General features: G+C 58.2%; 1 protein-coding gene across 1 annotated transcript; it reads right to left on the reverse strand.

The window, feature by feature from the left end:
* Positions 1 to 44: 44 nt before the first annotated feature.
* On the reverse strand, positions 45 to 6,747 carry COXFA4L2 (cytochrome c oxidase hypoxia associated subunit FA4L2). Its single transcript, XM_075075869.1, has 4 exons — positions 6,622 to 6,747; positions 2,452 to 2,540; positions 551 to 611; positions 45 to 307 (listed from the first exon to the last, which is right to left on the reverse strand). Exons 1-4 carry the CDS (start codon positions 6,676 to 6,678, stop codon positions 251 to 253), a joined length of 264 nt encoding a protein of 87 aa, XP_074931970.1. The 5' UTR covers positions 6,679 to 6,747; the 3' UTR covers positions 45 to 250.
* Between the last annotated feature and the right edge of the window lie 4,048 nt (positions 6,748 to 10,795).

A 10,795-nucleotide genomic window follows, 5' to 3' on the forward strand; every position in this document is an offset into this window, starting at 1 on the left:
AGGGCAGGAGGGTGCAGAGGCACTAGTGACAGTGGTCACATCGCTCCTGGAGTGATATAGTTTATTGCGGGGGGTACAACTCCATGTTTTGGGGGTGCTGAGGAAGCAGTCAGGCCTGTGTGTGTGGTGACTCATCAAAGAGCTGTGGGGCAGGCAAGAGCTGGAAGGGCTGGTGGGGGCTGTGGTGGTGCTGCTGGGGGATGGGCATGCTCTCCCCTGCCCCAGTGCAGCAGTCCATCCCTGGGGTAGCTCAAAAACTGGGACGATCCTTCTTCAGGCTCTTGTAGTCAGTGGAAACTGCCAGAAACTGGAGAAGGGAGGGATGTGAGAGGGGTGCTGCGTCCTCCATGGCTGTCACTGCAGCCTGGCCTTGGCTGCAGAGTGGTAGGGCAGCACTCCCCTCCCCAAAGCAGCACAAGGAGCCGGAGGGCTCATGCACCTCTGCCCCAGGGGTGATGCTGCCTCTTTCCTTTCCCTGAGGAAAATGTCATGTCTTGTCCTAAATGTGACCGTTCCCCCACCCCAGAGTGCCAGGTCACCCAGTGCTCACTTTATACTGGTCCGTGGGGCTCAGCTTATTCCAGGGCTCAGGATTATTTTTTCGATCCCAGCTGCAAAGGATGATGGGGCCATCAGCACCTGTAAGGAGGGTGGGGGAGACAGACACCCCCCCCCAATCCCACAGAAACACCACCACCACCACCCCGATTTTCCTTTCAGTAGTGCCCCCAGCCCCATCTCTCTGCAGAAATAATCCTAGGCACTATTGTAACTATATTCCCCAGTTCTGCTGTGGTTGGCAGGTTGGGGTCTCTGATTGAGTCCCCCCAGCTCCCCAGGGTGAGGAGCTGAGGTGGGGGCTGGGCAGGCTCCCTGCAGGGCTGCTCCCAGCGCACTCCTGCCCAGGCTTGTGCCATGGCCATGGACTGACTCACCCAAACTGCAGCCTGGCTGCCGCCCCAGCACAGGGCTGGCCTGCAAGCCACTGTACCAGCTGTACGTGCAGGGGTGCACGTCTGCCTCCCCTCCCCAGCTGACACCTCTGCAGGCATTGCCCTGCTGCACCGGGACCTGAGGGGTGTGGGGGGGGATGCCTTCTGACCGTGGCTGTTCTGCCCCCCATCCCTTTTCCAAAAGCCTTCCCATCCCACTATGAGCCCCCAGCCTTCACTCCCGGTTTGGCAGGGGGTGAGTGGGGAAGCTGCTGCCTGCCCTGTTGTGTGCGCCTGCCATGTGCAAGCAGGGACAGAGCAGCGTGTGGAGCACTCCTGGGCATGCAACGCTTGTGAGTGTGCAAGCCAACTGCATGGGGTGGCTGCTGTTGGTCAGATGCAGCCTCCCCTAGGAGGACATGTCCTGTCCTGTCCCAGGAGGGCTTGTGGAAGGCCAGTGAAGCCGTGGGATGGGTTCCTGGCAGGAACATCTCGCATCTCCCCCTCTCCCGTCCCCCTGCAATCAGCTGGTGTTGGCCAAGAGCAGAATTTTCCATCTGGGAAGATGCGTGCGTGCGCGTGTGTTGGGGGATGGGGAGGGGCTGTGCAGCAAATGCAGACCCCTGGAGCTGTTTAATAGCATTAATGTGCTGGGGGTGCTGCTGTTGTTTTATCCCCCCACGCACACACACATGCACACCCCTGTGCTTCCACCATCAAAGACAAGGTGCCTGGATCGGCTAATTGCTGAGCTAAGTACCCTGGGCAGCTGGCGTCAAATTAAATCAATGAGCGTTTTACCAGGAGCAAACAAATATTAGATAGGCATTAGACAGCGTGGGGCTGCAGGGACTGTGGGCCACTGAGCTACAAGGGGAAGAAAAAAACCCAAACAGCCTCGCGCGCTACAGTATGCCTGTCTGTCCTGTGCCAATCCATCCACCCTCTATTCCTCATCAATCCATCCTCACACCTTGTCTCCCTCTCCCTTCTTTCCCTCGCCATTCATCCTTGCACGTTCTTTTTATGTCTGTCCATCCCTCCCTCTCCCCATTCCTTCTCCAACCATCCATCCCACTGGTTTCCCATTCCTATGTCAGTCCATCCCTTCTGACACTGTCTTCCCCCCCCTTGCCATCAGTCACATACTGTTTTTATCTGCCTTGTCATCCACCCCACTCCCTCTGCCATCCCCATAACCTCTCTGCATGTCTCTCCTGCCTGCCCCCAGTTTCACAGCAGCTGGTGCAGTGCCCAGAGCAGCAGGTTGAAGGGGTCCTTGTGGCCCCACCCCCACCCCCCCCCCAAGCAAGGAGAGGGCAGATGGTGCCCCAGCTTCCTTCACACCCTCGGGGCACCTCTGCACCCAGGTTTGGCTAGCCACGCATACACCGCTCACCATGAAGGTGTCGGAGTGTGTCCAGGCCAGCACCTGCCCGCCGCACCTGGTCATCCGCCCTGCAGCCTCAGGGGTGCAGAGCAAGTGCCCAAGGGCTGCCCAGGGCACCCTGATCCGTACCTGACATCCGGGCTGTACAGCGCCAGCCTCATTAAGTACAGGACAGCACTGCCCAGGCCGACACTGATGAAGCCAATGAGGGGAATGAGCTGCACAGGGAAAGAGAGAGAAAAATGAAAAATACCCCAATAAAATGAATATTTATCAGGCCGACTAGAGAGTGAAAGGGAGAGCTGACACACCGGGAGATTTACAGGGGAAATATGGCAGAGCAATCCTGTAGCTGGGCTGCGGTACACAGTGTAGCTGTCAGCTTGAGTGACTGAATTAAAAGAGGGAGAGAAAAATCGGCTCATGTTGGAGAGGAATTGGATTTGGAATGAGAAATCACTTTCCCTCTGCTGCTGCCCAGCGCTGGTGCTGGCTGGTGTGGCCGTGGGTGAGGGCCCAGGACCCCGTAGCTGGTGAGCCTGGAGCCCCGGGTCAGGGGCTGAGTGGCTGCTAATGGTTCCTCCCCAGGGGACTTGGTGCCTGCCCGGCACAGGGTTGCAGCCAGGGCAGGGTTTGGCCCCAAGCCATGCTGTCCCCCAACAGCTGCCCCACACCCCACTCCTCCCCTCCCCCCAGGTCCTGCACCCCTTCCACACCATCTCCTGATGAAGTGTGAGATGAGGAGGGTTCAGATCATCTTCCCCTGTGCTTACAGCAGGGACAGACTGAGACATGCTAGGACCAGGCATCATGCCGGTTGGTGGCCAAGCAGCTGAGCCCAGAGCAGCTCTCATGGACAGGGTGACACCACCACCGTGGAGGGGACACTCAGCAACACCCCACCGCCCCCACCCCACCCACCAGGAGCTGCCCTAGCCCTGTAGTAGGCATCCCTGTGAGCAAGAGGTCCCTTTGCCCCCCCCCCCTCCATGGTCACAGGGGCTTGAATTGCACCTTTTCAGGGGGAGCAGCTCTATCTTCTTGTTTCTGCTCCCCCCGCCACTCACGCTGCCAATCCCCCAGTGCCCCGGGGGGACACGGCCTCAATCTGAGCCGAGACGAGGCTGCTGTGACCTCCCCCAAATTGCCACAGCCCCCACGCTGGGGAAGACGGTCTGAACGTAATGAACCTCCCGCCAACCTGTGCCCCTGGGAAGGCAAACACTGCTGACGCCTCGCAGTGCCCATTAGTGTGGAGCGGGGAGCGGGGGCTGGTGGTGCTGCGAGAGCCGTGCGCGCCGTGCAGTTCGCATTGCCAGCATCTGAGCGCTTGGGTTATATTTGTAGTTCTGCTTGGCAGCTTGAGCTCTTAGCAAGTGTCTCTGAACCCCGACTTGCCCACCCACCACACTCAGTTTTCCCACTTGGATGAGACTGGGGGGATGACTCTCAAACATGAAGAAAAGGTCCAAACCCCTCTGTTCTCTGCCGAGCACCTCAATGACCTGCACAGGGAGGGGGTTTTGTGGAGAAGACACCCAGGCAGTCAGATGTGTCCTCCTCCCCAAGCGCTCCCTGCCCAGCCTTCGGTCCCTGGCTGGACACACCCCCCCCCATGCCCCCCCTCAATGCTCTCCTTGTGCCCCATCACAGCCCAGCTCCTGCTTGGCAGTGCCCATGCCCAAGCCAAGCAGCACTCCATGCTCACACCAGCTGATCGAGTGCCTGGCAGATGCCAGAGCCAATTTGGGAGGTTAGAGGCATCAGCAGATAATGATCTTTTGCGCCGTGTGTGGCTGGGTGCCAAGAGGATCTGGCAGTAGCCACTACCCAACCTCGCTGGCTAATCAAGACAAACTCCACAGCGCCGGGAATTGCAGTGTCTGTTGGAGGAGATTCGGGGCGATGGGTTCGTCTCACCATCTGCTGCTGACACCTTCTGGGTAATTAATGCCTGGGAAGAATTAAGAGTAGGGGGAGCTTGGGGAAACACTCATACAGCAGGCAAGCAGCGCTGGAGCTGCAGGTGCAGGCAGTGGGGCTTGATCTCCCCCCAAGACATGCACAAAAATAAACAAGACGTATTGAGAGCTTGACCTTAAGCGTACGGAGAGTTAAAATGCTGCTTGTGTGCGTGCAGTATTTGTCCTTTAACCCTGATTGTGGGGACCTGTTGGGAGCAAGGCAGGTGCTGCCCTGCTCCCCGGGACCGCCGTCTCTGCTGGCAGCGGGGTTGAGCCCCCCCCGGCCAGGCACGGCCAGTCCCTGCTGCAAGCTGGCTGCAGCCCCAGCCACTGCCCAGAACTTCCAAGCGACCAGGCAGTGAGCTGGTGCCAGCTCTGCTGGAAGGGGGATCTGACTCTATTCCTACTGGTCCAGCTACAAAAAGAGTAAGAAGGAGAAAACAAATGCATGAAGGTGCTGGGTGAGGCAGGGACCCCGTGCCAGAATGGGGTGGGATGAGCGCCTCTTGCCGGAGTGTGGATGAGCGTACCCTCCTGCAGCAGGACCACATGCCAAGATGAGTGGACAGGGGGACACAGTGCCAGGCTCTGCCTGGTGCCTGCTGAGCCTGTGCAGTCCCCAGACCACATGCCAGGCAGGTTCTTGTCCTGCCGAAGTTCCTGTGCTTCACCACCACAGTGCTCCACTGGCATCCCTGGGACATCAATCACAGCCAGGCGGGCAGGCAGCTGGGTGTGCTGCGGTGGGAGAGTCTATTGCCAGGTGAAAGTGCTGATGTACCTGCCAGGCACGAGCTGCTGCTGATCACGTATAATGGATCACATGTCAAAAATTGCCCCAGAAACCTCTGCTAGCAATAATCCTGCTTAATGGCGCCAGACACATGCAAGGTACTTCACGTACAGGCATCCAGGACAACCCCCCCTTACATGTACTGTTTGGGGGCCTCTCTGAGTTCCCCAAGTCACACACAGTCCTCTATTTGATAGCTGGGGAAACTATGGCAGGCATGAACAGAAAAGCCCCAAACCCCCATTCTGCACACAGAGGCATGCAGCAGTGGTGCGAAGGTAGTGGAGGAGCCCTGGCCAGTGCTATCCACCCGTCCACCCTCAACAAGGACAGGAAAAGCACCCAGGCATCCCAGCTGCCCATGCCCTTGGTGCTGGCAGCTCACAGGCACCCGCCTTTCCCTGGAAGAGCCCAGCCCCAGCGTGCCTCCAGCTCTAGCGCTTGCATCCCCGCCTCTGTCCAAGCCTGCCAGTGAGCCAGGCGTCTGGATGCTCAGCCATGGCTCATCATCCTTTCCAGCCTAGCTGCCCTACCCACCCCAAACTCAACTGCCAACAACTTATGTGACTTTCAGCCCGGTGCTTGCAGCTCATTAACCCTCCCCAGGCCACTAGCCCCTGCCAGGTCTCCACGGAGGGCACTGGGCAGTGGAACAGGTGAGGCGGGGGCTGTGGACCCTCTGACAAGGGCCAGGTCCCTGCTGTGGGAGAGGATCCAGCCTGGCAGCAAAAGAGGCCCATCCTGGCAGGGCAGGGCCACTCACCCAGCTGCCACTGTCTTGGCAGGTCTGTAGGTTATGAGGGTTTAAGCATCTTTGCACACAAAACCTTCAGCTTGACATTTGGACGGCAGGGGACAGGGACAGATCTGAGCTAAAAGGAGTTGGTGCTTCAGACCTGGGGCTGCTGGGGTATGTGGGGAGGCGACTCGATTTCCATTCCCACCCCCCCCAAAGATGCCCCCAGAGCAGTGTGTAGCAGGGGGAGGACATGAAACAGCACCCTTCACTCAAGCAGCTGCTTACCAGCCTGCGTATTTCTAAGAGTCAACATGCCCGAAGCCCAGCCCAGCTCAGGAAGGAGCCCTGGCCCCTTGGCAGCGCTGGACGGAGGGAGCGGGTCAGGAAGTGCTGGGTAGTCTCACCTCTCCTCAGTGAAGGAGGTTGCGGGACCACCGGGACCACCCGGCTTACCTGGAGGATGCTGCAAGAGCTGGGAGGACAGTGTGAAGGGTAAGCTGAAAGCAGGGACAGATTGGGAAGGCACAGGGAGGGCAAAGAACCTGGACTGGGAGGCTGAGAAGTGGTTTGGGGGAGTGGGAGGAAGAGGGGGCTGGCAAAGGAGGGCAGGAGGAATGGGGGGGTGGGAAGGAGGGGGAAGGGTGTGGGAAAGCGCAGGGTTTCTGAGGCATGTGGAGAGAGAAGGGTGAGGATGAGCCTGGAGGGACAGGGGCTGTGGGGGTCCCTGGGAGGAAGAGAGGGGCAGAGGGATGGGGAAGAATGGGGAGGGGGTCCCTGGAGGGAGAGGGTGTGGGGTGACTCACTCCGGGGTGCCGCTTGACATGCCGGGAGAACATGCCTCCGAGGAGGGGGCCCTTCATGGTGAGGGTGTGAGGAAGGTCCGGCTGCGCTGGCAGGTCCCTGAGTGCTGTCTGAGGATGGAGAGTGGGCAGGAGACGGGAGGGAGGCGTCTGCAGCAGGGCTGGGAGGGATGGGGCGGGACGGGATGGGGATCCCGGCCCAGGGACAGTGCAAGCTGGAAGGGGAGAGGGAGGCTGAGGACCAGGTCATGAGCCCCAGCTGCACTCTGCCCTTTCCAGCCTCTCCCATAGTGAGCCCCAATGACGGGGTTAATGACGAGCTTTGGGTTTGGATGCCTGAGGTCCCTGCACACTGCTGCACCCCAGACCACATTCATGCCTCAGTTTCCCCCTCTGTAAAAGGGGCCAGGCCCTTCACTCCACGTGCAAATCCTTCACGGGTTGCGCCGCACCTTCCTGCCAGGGCGAACAATGAGTTGTGTGATTTGTTATGACAACTTCACCAATGTTTGCTGCCTCCCCTCCGCGCCCCCCTCCACCCTCCCGTTTATGATAAATGACATAACACCCAATTTACATTTAGCAATGCAAATCTCCCTGGCAGTAACAGATGCTGCTGTGCATATGGAAACCCGCTATTTGTATCCACTGGCTCTTAACAAAAGACTGGGTAGATGGACGGAGTGGGCAGACAAAATCAGGAGGCTGGAACCGAGCAGGGAGGGGGGACTGCCCCCCCACCCCCCAAGTGGGCTGGTCACAGTCTGGCAGTGGCAAGAGCCAGCACAAGGTCACTCGCACACCTGATGGGCACAGGCCAGTCCCTGTTGCATGCCCCTTCCACTGAGGGCTCGCAGGCAAAAGCCAGCGCCATCCCCCCGTAGGCCAGTCTTTGCTCATGCAGATGCATATACGCATATACACACATGCACGGGTAGACAACATACATGCTGACATGGCAGCAAGTACTTGTGCATGAACACCCCTACACATATGTGCACGCACAGATGCACGCAAGAGCTCTGACAATTATTTTTACTGTTGACTTGTAAGCCCTCCACTTTGAAGCTGTGGCTTGGGGCACCCCAGGGAGTCGCTGCTCTCCCATACACACGCAGAGCCCTGCTGCTGCACACCCCCCCGCCCAATAGTCCAGCCTCCCTCCCCACCTCAGCACCCTCTGCCTCGCACAGCAAAGCCCTGTTGGTCCCACTCCACCCTACTCGCATTTCTTTCAGCAAAGTATAAAAGGACAAAGGGGAGAAACTTCTCTGAAGTGTGTGGAAATACATAAACAAGGCCTGAATTGCAGCCAGCAGCGCCGTGTTGAGGCCTTTGTTGATATAATTAGAGTTTTGAAATGGGATTGATTAAGTGCCACTCCCCAAGACAGAGTGCATCCTGCCCTCGGCACAGGCACGCGCGTCCTTTGCTGCGTTCCTCTGCCAATGGCTGCTGCGGCACAGGGACAGTAGTGCGGTGTACGGGAGGGGGTATGTGCATAAGGTCACCGCAGAGGTGTGCGGCACAGGTTCATAGGATCTGTGCATACACACGTGTGTAAGTGGTGGGACTCGTGTGCAATCCCAACAACCCCTTTAGAGCACAGCACCAGAGCACTGAGCAGGGATCCAAAGAGGGTGTCCGGCAGCATTAGGAGCCCAGGACGTCAGGGATCCCTGTGCCATCACAGCCGGGTCTGCTTTGGAGCAACCTGCATCTCTGCACCCTGGCCCAACACAGACTCCTAACTCCCTGCAGACGAGCCCAGGACTTCTCCTAGAGATACAGCGGGATTCCCTGCCCACAAAGCCAGGCTGCCTCCATTCTCATTAATGATTGTAATTAAGAGACTGTTTAATTCTGTGCTGTGCTTCCCTCTTCCATGGTGATTACAGCGCATACCCTGCTGCTCAGGAGCCCTCCTGGGTAGGCTGCCTGCAGCCCCACGGGAGCAGCCTCATGAAGGGCTCAGCCCTGCAGAGTGCTGGGGAGAGCTCCAGTGTGCTCCCCACCCTCCTGTGCCCTGAGGGCAACACAATAAACACCAGCAAAGAGCCACTGCTGGAGCTTCTGTTCCATGGCTGCCCCTGCCTGGCCTGGCACCATGCAGATCTGATGGGTCAGCGGTTTTGGGGAAGAACAAGACAGCCCACAAATACTTCCTAGAAAGAATTACGGCAGCTGACCTCAGGAAGCATGCACGTGCGTGGACACACGGCTGAAAATGCAGAGCTACACGCACATGTGCATCTAGGCAGCTGTGCATTCACACACACGTGTGGGCACAGGGACGCACGCCTGCCTGCACACCTACACATACCTGCGCGCGCACACACGTGCATGGATGGACACCTGTGCACACACTCACGCTTCCTAACAAACGTGCATGGACACAGGGACATATACATGCCTTTATAAGCAGACATACGCTTGCACACGTGCACACACAGAGACATGCGTGGGCAGGTGCACACTCACATCTGTGCCGGTGCAGATCCTGGCCCCATGCAAGGGCTATGGGGAGCTGCCCCTGCAGGGTGGGGAGCTGGAAAGACAAATGTGGGGGGAGGGCTAGAGATAGCCACTGGGCCTTGGTGTCTCTACTCACAGCTGCTGTGGTGGGTTATTTTACAACCACTCCAAAAATATTATTCAAGATGAAGGAGAATCACGGCTGCTGCGAGCGAGCGCAGGGCCGTCGCGGGGAATTTATCATTCTGAATTGGGTGCCCCCCCCCCGCAATGCTGTGGTGATGAAGTGCTTCATTAATGGGAGATGCTGCAGCTTGGGGCTGAACGTGCCTGCACCTGAGCATGCCGTTTCCTCTGGCTCCCAGCCTTGGCACTCAGCCCCTCTGTCCCCATACCTCCCCCCAGCTCCACACACCCCTCACTGCATGGGCTGCTGCCCCACAGTTCACAGCCTCCCCACAGCCTCCCTGGCCCCGCCACTGGCACCCACTCGTTGTGGCCCCCCAGCCCTGGAAGGAGCCGCCCCAAACCCTCCTCTGATGGTGACACGGAGTCATCCCTCGCTGCTAATGGGCACCTTTCCCTCGTTAAGTCTCTGCTCATGCTGAAGCTGTAAATCTCACTGGCTTTTGGCGGGGCGCAGTGGAAACCATCATAAAAAATTCATACCAACTAAAGCAAACAAACAATAAACAAACAGCCAATAATTAAATGGTGAATTAACAGGATATATTTCATAGCCCCACAGAGCCCCAGCACGGGGAGAAAGGGCTGGATCCTGGAGGCACCCAGCCCGTCCTAGGGAGAGAAGGGTGCTCCTGGCCCTGCAGAGCTGCTGCCTGGCACCCCTCACCCAGGCCCCAGGTCAGCCACACCGGGGGGCACAAGCGGCCTCACAGGGGCTGGTAAGGCCGGGCAGTACTAGCAGCTCCATGAAGGGCATCACATGCCGGCACTATCAGGACATTGTGATGACTTGCACAGCCAATAATGGTGGAGCAACTACAGCTCTTCCTCCCTGCCAGACCACCATGTGCACACAGTGCTGGTATGGTCCCACATCCCCTCACTTTGAGCTAGTGTATGACATCTTGCCTGACCCATGATGTCTCAGATCTCTATGACATCACAATACCCTCCTTGCTCCTGCCCTGGCCATAATGTGCCTCTGAGCATGCCTGCCTACGAAGCACCCAGGGGCTGGCTCTGGCACCATCCATCACGCAGCATGGGCACACATCATTTGTAACTGGCACCTTCATTTAAAGGGCTATTATCATTCTAATTCCCCCCATTAATCACAGGGCACTGTGTGATGAGCACCAGGAGAGCCTACCTCTGACCCACAACTGCTGTAGGATGGGAGGGGGGTAACACCAGCCTAATACCCTGAGACTCTGACACTCATGTAAAGCTGCAAAAGGCAGATGAGGTGACACCCTTCTTTGTCCATCCCAGCTCAGGGAGCCAACACCCCAGTGCAGGAAGGAACTGCTCTCCCTTGGCCTTTTCTGGTCCCAGAGCTGCCAGCCTAGGCAGCACGCTTGGTCCTGAGAAATGAGGGATGTCCCCCACTGCAGCTCTGCGACCACAGAGGGCAGGGGCTGCAGGACAGGAGCCCTGGCTGGGGGTTTTAGGGAGGCGGGGGGTGGGGGGAAGGTCAGCTTTTCCATGGCTGCCATCACACCAGGAGGCATTTCCT

Source organism: Phalacrocorax aristotelis, chromosome 26 (assembly GCF_949628215.1).
Source record: "Phalacrocorax aristotelis chromosome 26, bGulAri2.1, whole genome shotgun sequence".
NCBI lineage: Eukaryota > Metazoa > Chordata > Aves > Suliformes > Phalacrocoracidae > Phalacrocorax > Phalacrocorax aristotelis.